The 24,803-nt window shown below is 40.4% G+C and overlaps 1 protein-coding gene and 1 long non-coding RNA gene across 3 annotated transcripts in view; one reads left to right on the top strand and one right to left on the bottom strand.

Annotated features, from left to right (window-relative positions):
* The window catches only part of LOC138266161 (uncharacterized), a 110,049-nt gene extending 87,120 nt beyond the window's left edge, over positions 1 to 22,929 (bottom strand). The window contains exon 1 of one of the 2 annotated variants that reach the window (XR_011199476.1): positions 22,864 to 22,929. This is a non-coding gene — a long non-coding RNA (uncharacterized lncRNA). Of the gene's footprint in view, positions 1 to 22,800 lie in introns of both variants that reach the window. The other variant, XR_011199477.1, reaches the window with a different exon arrangement.
* Positions 22,930 to 23,118: 189 nt separating this feature from the next.
* The window catches only part of CASTOR1 (cytosolic arginine sensor for mTORC1 subunit 1), a 103,146-nt gene continuing 101,461 nt past the window's right edge, over positions 23,119 to 24,803 (top strand). Inside the window, exon 1 of the mRNA XM_069214619.1 lies at positions 23,119 to 23,404. Within this exon, the coding sequence (XP_069070720.1) occupies positions 23,292 to 23,404 (113 nt within the window). The 5' untranslated portion in view covers positions 23,119 to 23,291. The remainder of the gene's footprint in view (positions 23,405 to 24,803) is intronic.

Raw genomic sequence — 24,803 nt, 5'->3', positions numbered from 1 at the left:
GTTTTTGAAGGAGGTTTCCCCAAGAGTATTGTGACAGACACTAGCGTACAACTGACATCTGAAGAAATTAAATCCTTTTGGTTAGGACAGGGAATTAAAACATATTCACACATCAGTATATTATCCACAAAGTAATGGCATTCTGGAAAGGTGGATAAAGGTATTAAAAGAAGGTTTGCAATTGGCTACAGCTTATGGAAAAGTTTGTTATCAAACAATAAGAGAATTGCTTTGGAGCTATTGCATCACTCCTAGAGATGTGGGTAAAAAATCCCCATTTGAGACGATCCCGCGAGAGCAGTAGATTGTAATATGAAACAGATGTGGATGATAGATGTGTTTGACAAGATTGACGGGAATATGAGAAGAACAACAGTAAGAAATGGTGAAATTAAGCAATTGTCATTCCAGAAATTCAGAGGCGTGACACAGTTTTCAAGGAAGGGATCTGGGTTCAAGTTAAAAAAAGGAAGATATATAAGAGTTGGGGAATCCACATTTTCTGATCCCATGAAAGTGATTAGAGTATGCCAGGAAACAATAAAAATATTCTACACTGCCAAGGTTTTCTCCATTATCAAGACACCACCTTCAGTATTCAAATATAACCCTATGGTCAACTTCTTTTATTGTCTTCTCCCAAGAAATCTGGTTCTTCAGTAATAATGTACATTTTGCCTAGCCTTCCACTTCGTTGAATGATATCTGATCATCATCCTGTATGTGTAGTATCCTTACATATGGACCCACCTATTCTAACATCCACTTTTTGTACATCCAAATCTCCCTCATTAAACACCCCATAGTTACCAGTCTCAGACACAGTTGTACATCAGAGATTGCGACTTGAAATTTGTGAGTCTCAATCTCTGATGGTCGCACATCTGGATCTTGGTCCTTTACTTTGCACACAATCAAAAAACGTATGGTGCCTCAATACTACATAAATCCTCTGTCCAAATGATGCTCATGCATATCCTATGATTTCTCACATACACCCACAAATCATCTTTAACATCCTGTCATGCACATCTGAAAACTGTTTATGATTCTCCCTTCAACACCAAGATTAAACAAAGGGGCACGTTTTTTTGAGAAAGGAGAAATTGTTTTACCCACTAGTCTAATCGAGCATGATTCAAATAATGTAACTCATTCATTCTAGGGTTATCCTGATTCTCCACTCTTATTAAGAAAAAAGAAGGCTGTGACATGCATGTTGTAGTCGTGCATATTGGCTCAAAACGTTAAAATAATGAGCCAAAATAACTAACTGACATAAATTAAAACAGATTTAGATTCCACAGGAAACATTCATCAAAGTTTCTTATCTATAAACAACAACATTTCTTCACCAATACAAGTTCACAGTCACATGTTCTTCATGCACTCGTACTGTTCACACAAAACATTAAAGGGTATCTCTAGCTTGAAATGTCTTTCTTCAGTCTTTCACTCCAGAGGCGCTGCCCCAGCCATGGGACATCATCACTGAGGGCTCACACAAAACAGGTGAGCGAGATCTAAATGTAGTCCATATGATTAAACTGACAGTATGTTTGCTGTCCAAAGAGTGAATGATTCTATGTGTGTGCATGGAAGGCACAGACACCGACACCTTCCTTCATGAGTGTTCACACAGATGCTGAATATCCTCCTCCCGCAAGAAATGTGCATGCACCTGCACCTCACATTCTTCAGTTTGTGCAGTTTCCATGCACTTGTGGCAGGATGCACATGCACATCCTCCTTCTTTGTCGAATACAGACTCCGCTTGCATGTTGGCCCAATGCATGCACGCACTCTGTCCCCTCCTCTCCATAAGAGAATTTTAATACATCAGCCCACCCATGCCAATAACCAGTTGTAAATTTATTGGGTTAAGGGCACCAAGTCACAGAACATACCTGCCCTTGCCACAAAGGCTTATCAGACTGAGGAAGCAAGAGCTCATTCTCTAGGTTCTTTGAAATGTCCAGGCGATATCATTCATAGAAGATGGCATCAATCTGCCCCTTGAATAGATGGATAGACTCACCCAAAAAATCCCTATCTGCCAAATTATTGCAACATTCAAAGCCTGGGATTCATTTCCTCCTGTTGAATGAGGATGACCTCCATGCATGTGGTTCCACAAGATGCCTGTCACAGGTTCTGGCACTCATGGTGCGGATTTGGTTTAAAGGAGGGGGAAGTGGCATTAACTATCACCAATCTCTCCACCATCCCTTCCTTTGGAGTGAATCCTCTGTCATGTTTATCTCTGGCACACACACATGTGCAGGAAGGGGGCTGCCTTAAAAAGTGGTTCCTGTTCCTTTCATGTCCCCGAGGTCACTGTCCAACAGGGACAGTATCCACTATGCAAATCTGCTACTAATTCCTTTGTCGATTCGCTAACATTCCATGGTTCGTGATGACAATTGCATTCACAAATCATTGATACATCTCTACTTCACTCAAATTACTGACACCTGCCATAAAGGGCAAAACTGATACTATTGGCTTGAGTGATATAAGCCATAACAAATCTCAACATTCAAAATTAGATTTCATCATCATATTAACAATAGTACAACTTGTAGGCGGATTTTTGCCATCTTTAAATCCTCCGGTCTGAAATCATTTGGCAAATGCTTCACAGTTCATCAATAAGCAGAGTGATCTTTGTTATGGCTCTCACTTAGGGGTAGCCCAGGTGTAGCAGTTCAGAACATTTTCTTACATGCAAAGACTGCGTGACAATTTATTTGTGCAAATCTAAAGGTAGTTCAGAGGTGACTTTTAAAACATAATTTAGTCGTGCCACATTTTCAAGTTGGACATCATTGTATTAGAAATGGATGCTGTTTCTGTTTAGTTATTTACTCTAAACCTGATCATTCCTCCCTCCCTCTCAATTTGAGACCCGTTGTAAAAAATTCTCTCCTTACAGTCTCCATGGGCATGGCAGGAATGATATCAATAGTACCACTCATTAGAAAGGGTGTATTGTGGAAGAAACTTTCCTCATGTTCCTAATGTATCGTTTTGAAGGACATCTACTGGATGTTATGATGTAGGACTGCTGAAGACATTATTTTGAATGGGTGTTTGCTTTAAAATATTTTACATTGTATTAACAGCATTTCTAGACTAATGTTGGTGAGGGAGCAAGGGGAGATTTACCTTACCTTAAGAAATGGGTTAGTATTAAAAATGATGATTTGCAACGCTGCTTATTCAGATCTGGCCAAAGCGAGCTAATTGCTGAATGAGCTGTGTATAAAACCCCCTGGTTTTATGGACTGGGGGCAACTACTGATTTTCTTCTCAAAACTCTGTCCGATTTCATTGAGATTATCGTTACATGGAATGCTGGCAGAACACTTTATGAGTATGATGCTTAAACTTAGGAAAATGCAACTTACTATGATTAATATTTCTAACACTGATTTTGTATTTTTGTGTCTGAGTCTTTAGACATTTCTTGATATATTTTGTGTTATTGCTCATGAGATTTCCTGTAATAATTCTTTAAATTTATATCTGATTTTGAACTCACTTATTGACCGGTTGTTCCCAATCACTTTTAATCATACAGTTATTGCTCTGCTAATTTGATGGGGACAAGAAAAGAGGGTGGTAACTCTAACTGATAGATCAACAGCGAAGAAGGCTCGAGCTGCCAAGTTTAAACTTGGGTGTCTGAAAATACTGCAGTTCACTTGAGAATATTGGGCTTCACTTGATTATTGGGGTTTTACACCCACAACGTTTTGGTAGCCGAGTATCATTAGCATTAGAGCTCCTTATTAAGGGATCCCCAACCCCTGCCTAAAACATCTATTGTGAATATTGAGCATTTTTTCCCAAACCCAGAGCAAAAAAGACTGTTGAGTTTTGCCAAATTTCCCAATGTTGGATTCTCCTGCAGAGTGACTAGCTGAATTGGCTGTTCATTCATGAGCAAAATTGGAGTGTAAGAATCAACAGCTCAAGAAAATGAGTTGAAAAGTGTGCATTCTTTGGGACGGGTTTGTGGTAATGGATTTCTGCTTTTGTGTTTAACTGTTTGGGTATGTGATGATGATCGTGGGTTTGATTCGAGGACTAATTATTTTTGTACTGATGTACTATTCATATTTGTGAACAGTATTTTGAACCATTGATTATTGTTAATTAAGTGTTCAGATTATTGAATTGAGGTAGGTATCAGGTTTGTCAAAATCCAAGATCTTAATATGTGTTAATGACTTGTCTGTCACAGTGAAAGGGATTCTGAGCTAAAGACTTTTCTTTTGTAGGTTGTGCTTATTAATTTGGATTTGTTTAACCTTCTCTTGAGTGCATGGGAGCAATGCACGCTGATCGGGTAGACAACTGCAGGTCGGTAGTCTACTTGTAAGGGAGTTATTGTTGTTGTGTTGGTTGAGACGCTACTAACCTTAAAGCTTTAGTTTGACTGTTCTTCCCTTTCTAGAGTAAAGAGACAAGGGGTTTATTTAATTCTGGATTTTAAAAGCAGTTCTGTAATTTTTTTCATAATCACAGGTAAGTTGTGCTGTGATTGGTTGTCAGCCAGAAGCAGCTCTGGGATTGGTGAGACGTCACCACAACTGGTGCTACAATTGGTTAGTTACTGACTAAGTTGCGTTGTGATAGGTTGACCTTTGGGAGAGCTGCACTGCTATTGGTTGTTGTTTGATAATTTGTTTGTTGTGGTTTCGAGGAGTTTTCTGAGATTGAAAGAATCTATTTAGCAAGGTTTGATAATGAGAAGTTTACTGACAGAACACATACCTGTGGATGGGCTTAGAAAGGGTGAAATGTTAGCGACTGAAGGAACGCCAGCCTATGAAATGATGAAAGAGATTGGGTATTATACCTGCACCTGGATCTCTGAATGGAATAAATACACAGCTCATGATGAGGATTTACAGTTTCCATTGGAGGTTACCTTCAATGTTAAGAAATTAGATTTCTCGCAACAAACCATATATGAAATGAACCCTATGCCTAGGCCTACACAGTTTGAGGCCCTCAATAAACAGGATTGAATGGCTACAGAAAATAAAGAAAGTCTCTAAAGGAGCAAAGAGTTCAATTAAACACTGGCTTGTGAATAAGTCATATCAAAAGGAGAAGAGATGGAGAAAGGATATGATAGAATGCGTAAAGACCTTCCCTGCTATTATGTCAGAAGAATAAGAAGAGAGGAAAAATAAAATAAAAGCAAAACAAAGTGATGGACAGGCAGATGAGGTAAGAAATTCTTCTGGAAGATTTTGAATTCCAGACTGCCACCATCGATTTACAGAGCCGCAGGGACAGCTTAACATGTTGTCTGAGTTGATAGGGTGGCTGGTGGAGATGGTGTTGTGGTACAAACTTCTACTGGTGTTTTACTGGTGGCACCTGTGGAAGCCTAGCACCAGTGTAGAGGTACAAATCACTCCTGTGTCAACTGAATTATCACCTAAAGCTATTAGTGTTGGCATTCTAAAGACTGATTTTGGTGAAATGTTACAGGGCAATGTATATTTGAACAGGCTTTTAACATATAATAGGGAGGTAATTAGATACTTATTAAAAGAAGCTGCTATGTGTGCTAATGAGGCACATTATAAATTGAAAGAGTTAGCTGATGAATTGGAAATTACATCAGAAAATGAAAAATGTAAAGAAAAGTACCAAAATGGATTTGACGCATGATGAAATTAAATAGATGGGTTTAATTACCTTAAGGGCCCATGTTAAAGATTTAAGCGAGAAAACACATGATTGGAGTTATTTGAAGAAATATAGAGAAAGATAGAAGAAAAGCATGGTGAATAAAAAGAAAATGGACTGAGGGAAAACAGAGAAATATTGCAAGTGAATCTGAGGTGGCAGTTAGTTCAGTACTAGAGTTTCCCTTGAGAGAGGTTCATGGTGGGAAATTTTAGTGGTCTAGGACTGATTTGTAAATGTTTACGCATTATTTCCCAAAGTTTTGAGAAGACCCAGTACGTTGACTTTCAAAAGCTGACGAGAATTTCTCCAATGTTATGGACAGATATGAGCTTGTGGATATATATGAACTTGTTATTTGAAATTGTGGCTCCTGGAGCCATGCGGTTAGAGTGGAAAGTTATTGTTGGGTGGCTGACACAAGAGTCAGTGAGTGTTGGTCTGAACAATGCATCAGCTACAATAGTAGCAGGTAAATATAAGATTGTCACTGAGTATTTGAAAAAAACAAATTCCTGAGAAAAATGTGAACTGGGGCAAGATTTGGAGCACCACACAGGAACCAAAAGCATTAATGCATTCATATTATGAGGGATTGATGCACATTTACAGAATGCATAGCAGAGTTTAAAGCCCGAGCAAGGTGGTGGTAGGGGTTTTGTTTCTGCATTTGTAAATGGTTTGGGAGCAGAAATGAGAAACCACATTCAGCAAAATGAATTGTGCTGGCTGACAAATAGCATTAATGATATCCTGATGTTGGTGAAAAATAGTAGTGAATTCTTGGAAGCAAAGCAGAATAGGCTTAAAGAAAACTGATGATTGCTGCTCAGACAAAGCACTTTAAGAGAGGAAACTGGACTCAAATGGGTTAAAAAATGAATTTCACATAGAATGGCGTGAATGGAATTAATCAAGGAATACAAAGTGCTAGGATGGTTGGCATGAATGTGAATGTTGAGATGTCAAATTAGAATATAGTGTGTGGAAAAATTGGCCATTGGAAGCAGGAGTGTAGACAGAATCCGAAAAGGGTACAGGTAAATTTAGAACAAGTCCCACAATTGCACAGAAACAGAATAGTGGAATGTCAAATATGCAAAATCTAGAACATAATATACAAAATCAGAAATCATTTTGAATGCCCATACCAGCAGCTCAAGTGATACAGCAAAACATGAGAAATGAAATGCCATGTAATGGACGGTATCAACAAAATGCATTGATCCTAAATGATGACTTGGCAGGGAGCAGTTCACAATGACAGTGCCTGAGCGGGGTAAGGATTGCTTACTTGAGCAGTATAAGAGGTAGATCAGAGTGGCTGATACATTGACGGACAAGTCAATGGCCAACGCTAATTGATATGGGAGCAACCCATTCTACAGTTCATTCTATTGAAGTCCCAAACCTACCCCTCTTGGGAAGAGTAGTCCAAGTTGTAGGGATCAGCAATGAACAGATCGTGAATCAGGTTACAGCGGATGTTCCAGTTGAGGTTTGACAATTGGAGATAAGCATCAGTTCATATTATGAGATTCAAGTGAAGTAAATCTTCTTGGAAGGGATCTGCTTTGTAAAATGAACTGTGTGATCCATTGCACACCAGATAGTGTTGCAGTTGAATCCCAAAATGAAGAGTCAGTTTTTAAAATTAGCTCGGAAGAATCACAAGTTGAGTTATACCCATTGTTGACAAGGTGAGACCTGCCTCTGGATTTAAGACATACTGCCAACGAGGAGGTATGGGATAACACAGATTAAGAGATGGGTTTGATCATGGGAGTAAAGCTAGTTAAAATAAAGATAAAACCAGATGCAATATTTCCAAGAGTGACCCAATACAAGTTGACAAGGGAGGCAGAGGAAGGAAGGAAGCCTGTGGTTGAAAAATGATTGAACAGGGAATAATTCAAGAGGTTCTTGCTAGTGCTTGAAACTCTCTGAACATGGGAATTAAGAAACCAAATGGGAAATGAAGAATTGTTCAAGACCTCAGGAAAATTGATAATATTGTTGTTCCATGCTGTTCAGTGATACCGAATCGTACAGTGATTCTTTTCCAGATTCCCTCAGAAGCAGAATGGTACAGTGTCACTGACTGATGCAAAGTGTTCTTATCAATTTCTCTTGATGAGGAGTCTCAGTATCTCTATGCGTTCCAATTTTTGAACAAAGTTCTCTTTTGGTGCAGAATTCCACTAAGGTATACTGAAAGCCCATAATTTGTCTCCCAAATACAGATGAGACAATAGAGATTCTAAAATGTCCAAGCAGCTCAGTACTAGTACAGTATATAAATGATTTGTTGATTGCATCTAAGAGTAAAGAAGATTGTAAATTGGATACAATTGCCTTATTGAATCAATTGGCTGAAAATGGGCATAAAGAGAAGTCATTTATCTTGGACATTATATTGAAAAGGGTGTAAGGAAAGTCTCAAAAGAACACATTTCTGCAATTCTGAAAATAAATCCACTGACCACCAAGAGGTCAGTCCAAATGTTTTTAGGAATTTTTGGATACTGTTGTCAGTGGATTTCAAAGTTTTTCACTGGTTGGGAGGGCCTTGGTGAGATTGACATATAGTGATGTCCAAGATCCTATATCATTTGACAGTGAATGAATTGAGGCATTCAAGAAGCTGAAAGAGAGTTTGTGTCATGCACCTGCACTCAGGATGCTTGGCTGCAATCTTCTTTTCTTCCTGCTCTATCATGAGAAAGATGGATATGCACTTCCAATCCTTGTCCAGAAACATTGAGGATTAATGCCCTGAGTGGCGTATTTGTCTTCTCTGTTGAATCCAGTAACTGTAAGTCTCCCAGGTTGCCTGAAATCAGTTGCTGCTGTTTGCTAGACTGTGTTGGGTCATACTTTAATTGCTTATGTCCCACATTGAGTTGAGATCCTTTGAATAAGATCTTAGTACATGATAAATAGTAGGCTGAATTGTTATGTGCGGACTATATTAGAAGCAGAGAATATATCAACTCAGAGATGTAATATCCTGAATCCAGCAACACTGCTACCCATTCCAGACAAACCTGATGAAGACTGGGAAAGTGAATTGAATGATGATTTGGATTATGACTGCTTGGAAGTGAGTCAGTTATGCATAAACACAAGACCAGACATTGGGAAATTCCTTTGCAAATGGCTGATTTTACAATATTTGTAGGTAGCTACAGCATATGAAACAAATATGGAGCAATGAAGGTTGTGCTATATTACGGAGACACTAAAATCATCTCCTATACAAAATGTGATATCAGCACAAGTGATAGAATTGGTTGCTTTAACTAGAGCTTGTTGCTTGACTGAGAATTTGAGTGTGACAACTTTTACAGATAGTCAGTATGGTTTTGGTGTGTTTCATGACTACAGGCAAATATGGTCATAAAGGGGATTCATAGCATCCTCAGGCGCTCCAATAAAAACATTACATACTGGATTTGTTAAGCCAAAAGAAATAGCTGTGGTCAAGGGCACCGCTCATAAAATTGGCAAAGATATGGTTACTTTTGGAGAGAGATATGTTGACTAGATGGTGAAGTACTGTGCACTACAGGAAGAGTCAGTGCTCAGTAAAGTGAAAGCGCTGAATTTGAAAATAATACACTACAGGAATTAAATCATGTATATTTTCTTTATGGATTCAGTGCAAACTTCTTTGAGTGAACTGCATAACGTGCAGGTTGATGCTGCAGAAGAGGAAAAGTGAAAGTGGGAAAAACTGTACTAAAAAATAATTATCAGGATGTGAATGTCAATACAGATCAGAAGTACATTTTGCCAAATGGAATGCTACAGCCTATGTGTAAATATTTACATAACCAGACTCATGTAGGAAGAGATAGTTTAGTAAGATTTTTTAGGACGTATTGGGACAACGTTGGGTTTTGACAGTTGTTGAAGATGTATTAGCCGCTGCATGGTTTGTCAGTTGAATAAGAAAATTATTACTGTCATGAATCACATTGGCAAATCAGAAGGCCCATTTACAAGAATGCAGGCAGATTTTATTGAGATGCCACATTACAATGAATTGAAGTACATCTTGGTGATTATCTGCCTATTCTCCAAATGGGAGGAGGCGTATCCCACAAGGAGAGCAGATAGCCTTACAGTTGCCAAATTGTTTGTGAGGGTGAGGGAATTGATACCAAGGTTTGGCCTACCCACTTCCATTAAAACATATTGTGGGGCACACTTCAAGAATTAGGTGCTGCAGGTAAATAAACAGCTTTTAATATCAATTAGCATTTTAATCCTCTGGATTAGTGAAGAAAATTAATAGAACGCTCAAGAACAAGCTGGCGAAAGTGTGTGCGTCATTTGGTTTGTTACGGTCTGGTACCCTTCCTCTTGTCCTGATGAACTTAAGAAGTAACCCTGACAGGAAAACTGGGTTATCTGCTCATGAGATAGTGATGGGCAGAGCTATGAGACTTGCATTTTTTCCCTTAAACTGCACTGATTTCAATAAGTGGTGACATTGTGTTAGACTATAGTAAGGGTCTGACTGATATGGTGAAATCTGTCTCTCACCAGATGAATGTATCTACAAAAGACTACCAAAACATACCCACCCATGGGCTGAATGCTGGCAACTGGCTCATGAAAGGAAGCCTGTCTGAGCAGCATGCTTGGATGAGAGGTGGAAGGGCCCTCACCAGATTGCATTAACAACAAATACTGCAGTCAAGTCTGCAGGAGTGTTTCCACGCTGCTCACATGAAGAGAGTGAGCGTAGCAGAAACAATGGTTGAGGCCAATGATCAAGACAAACATCATATACAAGTAGCTGAAAGTGAGAATCAGAGTGAAGCCTGAGCTTGCAGTGTGTATCCTGGGGTTGGGGGTGGGGGTGAAGTTTTTCTGAAACTGATGAAGACAGATCTGGTGAAGGCAGAGAAAAAGCTCAAAGACAGGAGAGAGAAGTGAAGTTTAGGTGAGTGAGAATTCTGATAAAGAACCTGAAATTCTAGAAGTCTACATTCACAGTGATCAGAGTAAAGAGCTGTTGCAGAGCAAAATATCAAGGCATGAGTGGCAGCAAGAATAAGTATTCTCTGATCAGAGCAATGACAAATTGCAACTGAGAGTCAAAATCAAAAAGAACCTCCTTGGAAAGAGAAAGTTTTCTGTGAACATAGCAACTGGATAAAAGACTGATAAATATGCAAGTTCAAGCGCAAGTCAAAGTTTGGAATGCAGAGTCCTGAAGAATTGAAGAAGGACAAAACAGTAACTGAAAAGGTACAAGTTGAAGATATCCTGAGAAAATTAACTTGCAAACTGAAGCACTGTGGGACACAGAAAAGACAATTTGACTCAGAAACTAGTGGAAGGGAGTCACCAGCTTTACAAAGATCAAACAGAAAAAGAGCTCATAATCAAAAATGTGTTTCACCTGATTGGGTATATCTAGCTGCAGTATCAGAAGAAGAATCCAAGAGGGCTATTTCTTATTGAAAGAGTGCCAGCAAAGGGTTTGGGGTGATCAGAGTCTACAATTGAAATAGATGAACAACCTTGAAATAGACTGAGATAATAGAACATAACCTGGAAAGAAGAAGAAAAAACATTTTGAATTTGATGATTTTGTGAAATTAAATAAATTCCTAGAGACTGAGGTCCTCATCATAAGTGTGTCGGTCTTAAAACCGCCACACTCATGGTTGGACTGCCGCCAAAGTGGTAGTCCGACCTCCACTTTATAACCGTGGCAAAAGCCCCACGGTCGGACCACCGTCATCTCCACTTTTAGGTCAGTCGGCTGTCTTAATCAACCAGGGCAGCGTTGCTAGCACTGCCCTGGGGGTTACGACCCCTGTGTCCGCCAGCTTTTGCATGGTGGTTCCAAGGCTGGCGGAGACAGGGTGCCGGGGGCCCTGCTTTTTTACTGCCTGAATTACAGGCAGTGAAAAGCGCGCCAGGTGCTGTCGCACCTGATCCACCGCCGCCTCCACTTTCTTTGGCCAGCCGGCTGTCTTAATCCACCAGGGTAGCATTGCTAGCACTGCCCTGTGGATTATGACCCCCGTGTCCGCTAGTTTTTGCATGCCAGTTCCACCGCCTGAAAAGGCTGGTGGAGACGGGATGCCGGGTGCCCCATGGGGGCCCCTGCACTGCCATGCAGTTGGCATGGGCAGTGCAGGGGCCCCCATGGACAACCCTGTTGCGCTTTTTTACTGCCTGAATTACAGGCAGTAAAAAGCGCAATGGGTGCTGACGCACCTGATGCACCGCAACATTGCTGCTCACCCGATTATGAGCCAGTGTCAATGTTGTGGTGAGTTTCCCGCTTGCCAGCGGGAAACTGATAATAGGGCCAGCAGGCGGAAAACGGGAGAAGCGTTTTTTCTGGCCCAAAGAGTTTGGCAGGCAGCCTCCGCCACCTGCCAAACTTATAATGAGGCCCTGAATCTGAACTTTGAATGATTAAAAGCAGTGCTTAATTAGTAAATAAAAAGGTGCCAGTGCCCAAAGCCCTTATCTTAAACACTCGGCTGTTGCAGATAAATGTGCCAGCACGGAATACTGTGGTATCATAATCCGGAAGGCATCTCTGGCCTCTTTAATCCATTTAAAGCCACTCGCTGCCCCTTCAGCTCACTCTTGCAGCTTTCTACTTTCTCTCTTTGAGATGCTTTTTCGCTTATCTCTTCCTCCGTCCTCCCCAAATGTGTCTTTTGCTCCCAGCAAATGCTTGAGGCAGAAGACTAAGCGCTGGCCATAAAAAATAAGTGCCGGTGCTCAGCACTGGAAACAACAAGCACAAATTAAGCACTGATGGAAAGTTAAAAGACATTTGTTAATATTTTGCACAAAAAAAAAGAAGAAAACTAGAAATATGTAAACAAAAGAAATGTATGGAATCTAAGCAGCTAAAGTATTACTGTTTGCTAACAGCTGGGGTCTACCACATTTAGGTTAAAGAGCAAGAATACTACTTTAAAACTACCACACTAAACAACAGATCAATTTAAACCTTACAATCAGCCTAACTCACAGAGTGTATTAATATTTATTTTTAAATAGTATACCAACAAATGTTAAATATCAATCTGAAAAGTAAACTAAATGTGCAATGCATACTGATAGTTGCAATAGTAAATATGTATGAATAAATGTACAAACCAACAAAGCCATAATTAAGTTAAATAATAAAACATTTCTCTATCACCTTTACACAAATCCTAACACAATAAAACATATAAATACATAATAACACAACATCAACAAATCAACATTTCCCACCCGATACAGTTTTTAAAAATTACACTTACACAATTTCGTGGCTGATGACCTTTTAAATGAAACCACGGCCAAAAGGCAATTCCATAAAACGTATCCGTAAAAAGGATCCTAAAAAACAGACAAGCAAACCACACAAAAATAACACACCCAACTGGAGTTGATTGATCCAGAGAAGCCATCTAAAATCTGAAAAGTATGTAAAAATGAATAAATGGCTAGGAAAATCAAAAAATCAAGGAAGTAGAAAATAATGATTTTGGTTAAAAACAAACAAGTTGTTTTCCTTGAACATAAAAATGTATCCAGAAGACAAATAATGACTGATAGCTGAAATAAAAATTTGTAAAGCAAAAACATATAACCCCACATTTACAACCTATAGATAAAACAACACAACATTTACATCCCACATATAAAACATAGCACAGTTGAAAATCATTATAAGCAATCATACAAAATCTATAAAAATATGATAAATTACAATAAAGTCTACCACATTTACCCAGAATAACTATTACAGATTAGTATGCTAAATGAACTTTAACTATCAAACAGTACTTCAACTAACTCCTAAAATGTCCTTCCAAGTAATAAACATTTAGAAAATAACAGTAAATAACACTTAATTGAACTGGAGAACAGGAACGGAAAACCGCAACTACAAACTCCACATACAGCCCAAAATAATAAAGGCGAACTACAAAATGAAAGAAACAATTAACAAAATATACATATGGCAAACAAATGGACATAATTAAAAAAATCCCATGTGATACAACAGATTGATTTTTTTAAAATTATGTTCATAAATTATTAAAAACATGGTAAAAGTGTTAGTGTATTTTTTGTTGACAAAATGCGCAAGTTGTAAAAAAGTTATAAAATAAATATATACATTACAAAATACTGAAAAACTAATGCTAATCTTTTTTACAGTAGATTATAATGTTTTTAAATACATATAAAAACGTATGTGAGAAAATTGCTTTTTGTAAACAAAATTACTATAAGAATTTTTAAAAAAAAGTTATTGTATAAACATAGTCACATTGGAGAAAATGTTGGACATTGGCATAGTCAGATTTACTATTCTGACTCCAAACTCAGGGCCTTATTTAAACAAACATGATGGATATCCCATCTGCTTTATTATATCCAGTGGCATTTGTAATATAGCGGACGGGATATCCGTCACGTTTGTTACGGAGTAACCAGCTTGCAAAACTCTAAATCAGGGTTTTGCCACATTGGGGGAACAGTAGGTCTTTCCAGGGTGTCCGATTTACAATTACAAGCCTAAACATCGCAACATTGGTGAAGGTGTTGGATTTTTGAGAAGACAAACATATATTTCCTGCTGCTAAATTGACTACATTGAGGGAAAATGTTGGACTTTGAGGGGAGAGGCCCAATTTATAATTCCCACTCCAAACTTAGCAACTCTGGAGAAAGTGTTAAACTTTGAATGGGTCAGATTTATTATTCTCACACCAAATGTAACCACATTGGAGAAAGTGTGAGTTCTTGAGGGAGTCAAATTTATTGTTAGCAATACAAACTTAACCACATTGATAACGTTTTAGATTTTAGGGCAGGTTTCATATTTACTTTTTCCCCTTCACATTTAACTACACTGGGGAACGTTTAGGACTTGTGGGATACATTTACTATTCCCCCACCAAATTGAACAGCCTATTAACCCACTTCCTAAATAAATAAAACTTAAAACTACACAAAATAATCACAAATTACAAAGTGCAATATGACATAAAACTGATTAAGTATGCAAAATGACAAAAAAAAGGTTATAAGCCTGTGGCATGGGCAGTGCAGGGGTCCCCCTGCCAAGCACCCTTATAATGAGCAGCGTCTGCTTTGCAGACACTGCGCATTATGAGGGTGCGGGTGGCAGCATTGCCGCCGGCTCTATTACGACGCCTGTCACCCCAGCAGGAAAGTCATAATGGGTCCGGCGGGGAGGTTGCCACTACAGGGGCAGCCACTGTGTCAGGAGTTTGGCAGACAGGTGTTCTTGTCCGCCAAACTCGTAATCAGAGCCAAAGTGCTCAGACTGTTACAACATCCTCTGAAATCTAAATTCTTTCGACCCCCTCCATGGGCTCTTTCCCACTGACAATCTTTCCTTCCTTAAACCAGCATCAGATCTGTTCGGCATCCCTCTCACTCCCACCCAGCACTGCCACTTTTCGGCCGCTCAATGGTTTGGCAATGCTGGCGGTCCCAGTCTGCCAAGGCAGTGTTGCTGGGGATTAAGACCCACCTGTCTGCTGGCATTTACATGGTGTTTGCCCCCCCATCTAATGCAGGGGGCCGGCGTCAATGCTGTTGGCTGTTTCCTGGTGGGCCCACGGGCAGAAACTTTGTTTCCACCTGCTGGCCTAGCGGGAAACTCGTCATAAGGGCCGCAAGAAGGAGACCGCACTGGCGGTCTCCTGACCGTGGGACTTTGGTGGACGGCCTTTTCCGTCCGTCGAAGTCATATTGGGGGCTTAAGTGACTGTATCTTTAGGCTCTAACAGGTAATTTTGTGACCCAGTATGAACACTGCCTGATCTATACAAAAGTGTGACCTTCAAGAGAAATGTCTCTATGTTTGATCCAACCAATGTTCTGAGCTGCACAAAGCCTTGTATCTCTGTTTACTTTTTTGTATGTCTTCTGAATCGCTCTCAGGTTTGTAGATGCCTGCCAAACGTGCCTCTGCACAGCCCTGTTAATTCAGCTGTGTAGCTGCCCACAGTGTACCCAAATAAAACAAGATTACTTTATGAACGCAAGATACCTGACAACAGAAGCAAGTGATTCTCACCCAAGTGCATCACCAGGTCTGGGAAGCCTCAACCACAGAACAACTGATTGAAAGTTTATAGGAGCTGGCCACCATACATCTGACTCCTGCCGCACCACTGGACTGAAATACAGCTGCTGTTCAAACTTCAATTTCAGTTAGCCTTTTCCAAGTGACTTCCTGTTTTGGGGTGAGAGTTACTCTTTCATATTCTTTCTTTCACAGTAATTTTGGGGGAGCCATGTGTCATAATATGTCAATTGCGCTTCAGTGACTTATTAGGACTAGTAAGCGCTATACAATTACATTTACACTTACAATTACAGTACTTATGGCTTTTCTTTCTTTTTTGAAACAATAGCACTGTGTATAATCTCCTATTTTTAATTGTCAACGCTGATCTGTTTTCAAAGGTAAATTATCTACCTTCATTACTTTTTCTTTGCAAATGCCGTTTGGCATTATGAGACCACAACTCATTTACTGTTTTGGCACTTTAGCACCCATAATCAATGATTTACTGTGACTTAACTGTGTTATTCCTTTCCCTATTCACTGAAGGACACACATTTGCACCACTGACATGCCAGTTCTAACAAATACAATTCTATCTTTGTGCATTATGTTTTCCATCTATCTCAAATGCTGAAATTACATTGTCCTGATGGGGACTTGCTGACTGGTCAAAAACTAGTTAAAACGTCAACACTATACAACTGGCCTGTCATATAATGTGGACTCTTTTACAATATTATGCTCAGTCCCCTTTCAAAAATATTCAGGTGCCATTAATATATATTTGTTCTCTTTGGGGCCAAATATTTTTATTTGAAAGTGCTTCACAAACTGATTTTCTCGTGTTGTTTTTCACTTGCACTGAATTGCCCACACTAAAGTTTTGCATATTACATGTACAACATATGCTACAACCCATTGATTATATGCCGCCCGATCAGATGGTCTCTTTTCTGTGTCCTTTACCATATTACCCTGACCGGACATTGTACTGGGCATCTAATACCTGACGGGAATCATGAGTTAGGTAGGACAAGTGAACCTTTAGAACTTTCCGTCGCTGCTTGTTGACAGCTATCTGCAAACAGTCATTGTCTTTAGTGGTCTCTACAATGTGGTCTAATGACATGGGCAGAGACCATGACCTTTCCACCACATAGCTTACATATTCTTCAGTTTCTTGAGCTGCCTGCTCTACCTCTGTTGTTGAGGCTCAAGAGTCATGTGACAAGTAACCTGCTGGATTCTGAGAGCCAGGCTTGAAGATTACTTTGAACCAGTACTCATTTAATAGAAGTGCCCATTTTCCAATGTAAGGAGGCAGCTTTGAGTAAGAACCAAGGAATAGCAGGGTCAGACTCATATAATCAGCAGGCGCTATAAATGAATGACCACACAGATATAAATGAAAATGGTGGCATCCGCAGTGTATTTCTATTGCCTTTTGTTGAATCTATGAATACCTCTAACTAGCAGGTGTGAGTGTGCGGCTACCCTAAGCAACTGTGGCCCACTCCCCACACTCCTAGTTTTGCAACAAAACTGATCTTCACCCCCTGGGACTGTCCTCCACTGAAAGCTTAGTGTCTTGAAGTATGCTAGCGTAGTGTGCACCAAGAGTTTGTGCATTGGAAGTCAGTGAAATTGGTGTCGGTCCAGGGCTAAGGAGTGGGCTTCTTGGTAAGGTTTTAGAGATGCTCTATAAGGGATGTCAAAGCTTTAATGAAATGGCCACAGTAATTGACAATTCCCCCATAAAAGGCTTATTTCAGTGACAGAAAGAAAGAGAGTACTAGTCTAATGTACATAACTTTCATTGGGCCAGGGGCCACGCCAGTCACTGAAAATCACTAGCAAACAAATATTCTTAGGTCGCAGAAATTCACATTTTTCCTTGAGCAGCATAAGACCACTCTTGTGAAGCTCTGCAGCACTTTCCGGAGTCGCACATGGTGTTCCTCCATTGACATCACTTATATTAGGATGTTGTCACTTACATTAAGGACCCTGGGAAGGCCTGCAGCACCTCGTGAATTATATTTTAAATATTTATGCTACACTTGAGTTGTCAAAATGCATGGATTTTTAACAGCAGAGGCCCATGTCTGTTGAAAACGTGGTGATGTATAATGACTGCGAACCAGCAAGATCTAATGAGAGCTAAATGGGAGGTGCATCTTGGAGAACTACCCAGACCCACTTAATTCACTCACAGTATTGTTCACTGTAGGAGTGAGATGTCTTTCCCACTCTTTGAACAGGTTCAGGACATACATTTTGGAAAACAACTAGAATTTCCCTGGTTGCTTTGGCTTACAGGTCACTACAATTGATGACACCTTTACCTTTTCAATTATGTTGGCTTTTTCAGTTTTCTTCAACTCTGTCTCTACCATCAGCCTAAGGTGGAAGGCTACTCTTCAGTGCCATAAGGCAACCGGTTGTACTGAGTGATCAATCTGCAGCTTGAGGGCATTCCCCTTCAAACGTTGTATTCTTTGAAGCAGGCTGTGGAATTCCGCAACAGATGACTCAGTTCTGCTGTATGTATTCTGAAAGCAAATTATATTAGCTTCTGTCTCTCTGCCGTTTGGCAGCTCAGCAACAGCATGCAGACTTTTCACCATGCTTTTAAAGCCAGCTGAAACGTTACAGCCTCCACAACAGCACCTATTTAAACAGGCCTGCAAATTGAGGTGGTGAATCTCAGAGGGCACGGAATTGCCCACTCCCCATAAAAAAAAGGATAAAAAAGGCATCCACTGTGGGGTAAATACTGACTTCAAGAGTTACTGTGTTTGTCCCGCTGTGAAAAGCCTGCAAATCCTCAGCAACATTCTAAACTTACCTTTTATGACATATAACTCAGCATGGGTGGTGTTAAGTTTGTGGGAGAAGTTGGTCAGAAACATATCGGCCTGGGCAGTAGTTGGGTCTGCCCATAGGTGTAGACTATAATGTCAGCCAGTTTCAGGTCGCACATTGAGTGTTCCATATGTTTCTTTGGCCATGACATTAAAAGGGGTCCCCGTGTTTCAGATAGTTGTCAACAGCCTCTCTCCTACTGTGATCCAACATTTCGGAGAGGACCATGTGAGTTTGGCTCACAACAAACACCTTTGCACCTAGTGTTCCACTAGCAGGTCAAGGTCTGTTGGTGAAAAATGAGCCACAATCTCCTAAAATGAGTGCATGTGCCCACTACAGAAACATTAAATAAAGGGTAGGGCTGATAAAGCATACTTCACATAGGAGAGCGGTCTCACCTCTGGAGAGCGCAGGCAGGTAAAGCAACCAAACCGACATGTAAAATATGCTGCATAGGGTATACTATGTCTGGTGGAGCTGGCTAGTGGTGGAGTTAGTTTGTTCAGTCATTGGTATTTACGCTGACAAAAGACATCATTGTTTTGAGTAGCTTACTGAAAGTGTGTCTTCCTCTTAAATCAGGAGTGTTTGTATTTATACTCATAATGTGCTTGAGAGAGCGTAGCTTTTATAATCTATATTAACATGAGATGTTTATGAAATAGTGTGCAATAATGCTGCATAGAAACTGTATTACTAGGTTTTGCTAAAAGGTGCATCTAAAATGTGACCATGGGGAGTGGCTGTCAATGTATACGTGGAATAATGAAAATGACTAATGTTTATGAATTATTGTAATTGAATAGTTTTATTCTAATTATTAATGATTATGTTATTAAAGTTTTGCTAAATAAATTGTGTAGGCCTTAAGTTAGCATGAGTCGAAGCTTAGCTGCCTGGCTCTCATATTAAATGTATTTTTCCTGAACGTGCAGTGTCCTGACTCGCAAAAGGACATGGCCTCTTGTTTTCTTCAAACTAGAAGTTGAATGTAACCATAGTAGATCCGTTCTCATGAAATTCATATTGCTTGTAGAAAAGTAGTAGCAAAAAGCAACAGTGTAGATTAATGTAATGTACAAGGTCGCTCAAACCGGTACAGACAATGGAGCTACTGACCAAAAGATGTGCAAAGAATTACAGAAGGATGAAATCATACCGGACGTGCTACCTCTGAAGACGTCAATCATATGGACCAATAAATTGTCTGTGAACTAATGTGGGGTGAAAGATTTAATGACATCATCTGTTTCCCATTGGCTAAAGATAGTGGGGTGTAACATTTAACCAATTAAGTTTTAGGGGAATGTACAACGAAAAAGGGCTAAAAACCCATGACACGGGGAGTCATTTAGATTGGTTAGGGAAATGCTGTTGATTTGATCCAGAAACTCTGTCACTCTGGTGACTTATTGGTTTACTTAAACCATCCTTTTCCTTAGATTGCCCATTTTACACTTTACCTCCTTATGAGGGAAGTGCCCCTTTTTCCTCCTGAGAGCTGAGTTTTTGACTGATGATGAATCAACTGATGTCCAGAAGACGAAGACTGAACCTGAATGCTGACCTAAACCTTGGAGGGTAACTATGACAATGAAATTGTGATTTGTCTGTTTGACTTTCCTTTCTAGGTACCAACTGCTTACTTTTGACAGAGGCCATAGCTAGATGTTTTCCAAATTGGTGTTATAAATTGTTTTGCATTAAGCCCAACATGCTAATGCTAATCAGTGGTTAGGACAGGGATTCATTATACTGACGCAAATAGACAAATGACTGAATCTATGCTTTGTTGAACTGGCGCGTTAATGACACTCTGCTAAAATCGACCTATGTTGACGCTGTGTTATGTTTTAATAATTGCGTTCCTTGCTTTGATAAAGTCTTATTCGAGTTGCCAAATTATGACAATGTTATTGAGTTTTCTGGTTTTGAGATTAACACACCTGCTTTTTGAATTGTAATAAACAGGGAATAAAACTCATAAAAATTGTGCTAAACTGGTGTAGTTATTCCTGACTGCAAGGTCATGGTGGTATCCTGAATTGATTAATGTCTCTGACTAGAGTGAAATGCATTGTGGTAATAAATATTGATGACATTATTGACATATTGATTGACATATTGATTAGCTGTCTCGTCCTAAGGTGTCTCTCAACTACGTCAAAAGATTCATTGGCCTAAAACTAGTCCTAATTTGTAATAAATTATCATAAAGGGACGCGTTAGCATGCTCAAATATACTCATGATAGACCTGCTAAACCATGGATTCCAAACTAACTATGAATGCCCAAGTAGACAAATTAGCACGCGCAAGCTTCATCACCTTAAAGACTTTACGACGCATTTTCCCCCACCTCGGATTTCCACACAAGGTGCAAGCTACTATCTCACTTGTATTATCCAAACTGGATTATGCCAATAGCCTCTACCATGGATCATCTCTATCTGTTATGAAAAAACTACAACGTATCCAGAATTCCGCAGCCAGGCTACTACTACATATAAAGCCGCAAGCCCACATCTCCCCTGCCTTGAGAGCACTACACTGGTTACCCGTTGCCAGAAGATGCACTTTCAAGCTGCTTTGTATCACCCACAAAGCTATACATGGAACAGGACCGCTTTTTATCAGAAAGAAAATTACCAAATACATCCAACAAAGAACCCTCCGCTCAAGACTGGCACCCCGCCTTAGAACACCACCATACAAGAAAAAGACTGTAGGTGGTACATCCTTCTCCGTCCAAGCAGCCAAACTATGGAATTCATTACCCCCAACTATAAGAGCCACAGATAACTTTCTTGTTTTCAGGAAACTACTCAAGAGTTGGCTCTTTCCTTCATAACCACCTTTTTCAAACAACTATAAACTGCATATGCCTATGTGGATAATTATTTTTTTCAGATTATATGTATATTTCTATTTATTTATAGTTTCTTTGGAAAATATGTATTGCTACTGTCATAACAATAAAATACACACACACTCTTTTAAACCTGTCTGACTAAGTATTTTTTACCCATGATTCTAATTATGTATTGTATGTGCATATGTGTGTGTATTCATGTGTGTGTGTGTGTATAAATATATATATATATATATATATATGTGTATGTATGTGTATATGTTGTTTCTGTGCCTGGCATGTTTGTGGATCATTGCATGGCTCCTGTTTTTTTGGGTTGTTATACTAGATATCTATGAATTTCTGCTCTCTTTTTATCACACTTATCTACTCATCACTCTTATGTCATGTCTCTATCAAACTATCCTCCATTCTCACTCTGACTCATCCCAAATCCCTTCGACCACTTTCATCTCCTAAATATCTCTGCCTAAGCTCTTTCCTCCACCTCCACATCTAACTCACCAAACCTCACTCTACCTCTGTGACCTCCCACACAACCCTACTAAATTCTCCTGCATTCATCTCATCCTGCTACTATGCTCTCCCTAACCCTGCCACATCCTCTTTCCCCTCCGCCCCCCTTTTATTCATCCCAAGCCTTTGGATTGAGTAAATGAAGGATAAACTCCCAATTAACACTTCTGGATTTCTTTCCTCCTCCACCCCTCCATTACTCCAGTCAATCTAACTAACAAACTCTCATATCCGCAACTCAAATGAACTCATAATAATACTAAAACTGTACTCATTATTAAATTATACTAATCCATCACTAATTCTTGTTGGGTACCGGAGTAGCGTGCTACTCATCGAAAAGCGCTTTGACGCCTCGTCAGGGGTAGTAAGCGCTATATAAATACGATTACAATACAATACAATACAATGTGTGAGGTCTTAAGATCTGATGTAACTTTCTGTAAAGTCATTGCTTGTGATGTAATTTCCTGTGATGTCACTTTCTGTGATTCCCAAGTGCAGTCACATGCTGTGATACCACTTCCACACTGCCCAACTTGGTTAGTCCCCACATTTCATTTTTTTTTTAGGACGTGCGCCCTGATTTTAATAACCAGACGAGTCGCAGTGACGTAACTGCATAAAGTGAAGACATTAATGGACGCCAGGCATGCGGCGCTGCTTTCAGCTGTAGTCGTTAGTTTCTTTCAAACATGTTAAACCATAAATTGTAGTGTATTGTCGCAGTGCAAATCCCGTACCATCGTAATCACACGGTGGCAGTAAACCAGGGCCTTAGTTGGTTATACCCCGTTGGAACTTACAAAGACAGGTCCCGCTTTGCGATCACAGTCTAGACTTTCCGGCCGCTCGTCACTCGTAACCCCGCCCTGCATGAATATTACGCAGAGGCTCGTCCATCTGAACTCCGCCTCTAGGTGATGTAACCTCGGTGCAGCCAACGCCCTCTGAGACCGAGCCACTCAGATCACAGAATGAGCCTAGCCACGCCCCGTGATGCTCATGCTCCCTGGTTCCGCCCCTGTGGGTGGTGCTAGCGTTACGCTGCTTGCTCCGCCGTCTGTCGGGAGGGCCTCCCTGGGTTGATGGGGGTTTCACAGCTGTGTCTGGCGCTTTTGCTGCTGGACACGAGGCAGTGCCATTGCATCCTGGAGTTGACGGGCGGCGGTGCCGGTGAAGTGCACCGGGGATAGGGTGAGGCAGGCACGTAAAGTAGTGCAGGAACCCCAGAATGGAGCTGCAGCTGATGGAGCACCGGGTGCGGGTGTTGAGTCTCCAGAAGTCTGGCCTCTGGCGGTGCACTCACCCGCTGATCAAACTGCTGCTACTGCCCCAGCGAACCAGGTATTGGGGGAAGTGACGAGCAAGACAGTGGGGAAAAGACTAGTGGGAGAAACTATGGCTTCAGGGGGGTCTTGTAGCATGAGTAGAAGGCGGTTCTGGGATGAGTTGCTGAGGATTCTAGGGTGGGGTGAATGGGAGATTGAGGAGCGAGGTAAGGTATGAGGGGAAACTAATGGAGGGGTGGAGGGGGCGGCAGGGCGTTGGAGAGCCCAGGGCTTGGGGAGGCTGGGCTGGATTGGGACTTGTAGTGAGGGAACGGGAGCCGAGGGAACTCAGGATTAAGTGATGGAGTGTGGTGGAGGAGAGTCTAGGGAGGGAAGCTCGACTAGCGATGAGGGCAAGAAAATGGGGATTAGACACTTGATGGGAGGGGAGGGGGATACTAGAGCTGGGGCTGAGAAGAAGGGGAGACAGCAAAGCTGTAAAATACTACCAGATGAGGGAGGACATCGGGACGAGGATGCTAGTATACCACCTACATAGATTACGATCTAGAATCCCATCCCTTGGTTATCGCCCATTGGTAGGCACCACATTACTTCTTAGCTCGGATACCCTATATAGATACCTGTACATATACACTTGCATACACACATGCTCAAAAGTGAGTCCAAGATGCGAGTCCCACACTTTATAACCCTCATTGTCTTGCGTACCATTTCCTGTAAATTGCTTACACACTTGTGATTAATGGGCAGTGTATAATATCTGGATGAGGTAAGTGCTCTACCATCCTACACTGGAATGAGTTGCACTATAGCAAATGTAAGTATTATAAATTAGTTCTCCGTAGATGGTTATTAGTACAATTACCTCCATAGACAGGTACGACGTACATTATTACATTGTATGCATTTCTCTTACATATATTGTAAAAGTCAGGAATATTCCTTCATGTCGTAGTTTGTCTCTCAAGCACTTGTGAAGTGAAAACAAGCTTAGTGTCTTTGTTTACCTTTATGCCAGTGGCATCAAGGGGTTACGCTCCAGTTAGCTCCCAGCCAGAAGGATACTAGAACGAAAAAGTTACTGATAAAACCTTCTAAGAGAATCATTTGATTGTGCTCAACTGGAAGTTAAAATAAGAAACCTCTCGCACTGTTTAGGTTGATGATCTAGTCACAAAGCAGACAAAGTGAGGCATGGCAGATTGTGCTCAAATGGAAGTTAAAATACGAGATTGCACGTCAATAAAAGGCATGCAGATGTAAACACGGAAATGTTTGGATCAACATTACAAAGGCATGTAAAAATATAACTAGGGATGCCATGTTTATTAAGTAAGTATGCTATGAGAGATGAGCCTGGACAGATTAAGAGATGGACTAGTAAAAGGGAATACGGAGAACATTCCAGATTGCAGGGGCAATGCCAGAGAAGTCGCAATTTCATTGTTTTT

This window comes from Pleurodeles waltl, chromosome 11 (genome assembly GCF_031143425.1).
Source record: "Pleurodeles waltl isolate 20211129_DDA chromosome 11, aPleWal1.hap1.20221129, whole genome shotgun sequence".
In the NCBI taxonomy this organism is placed as follows: Eukaryota; Metazoa; Chordata; class Amphibia; order Caudata; family Salamandridae; genus Pleurodeles; species Pleurodeles waltl.
The sequence above is the reverse complement of the archived record's forward strand: the minus strand, read 5'-3'. Positions and strand labels throughout refer to the sequence as shown.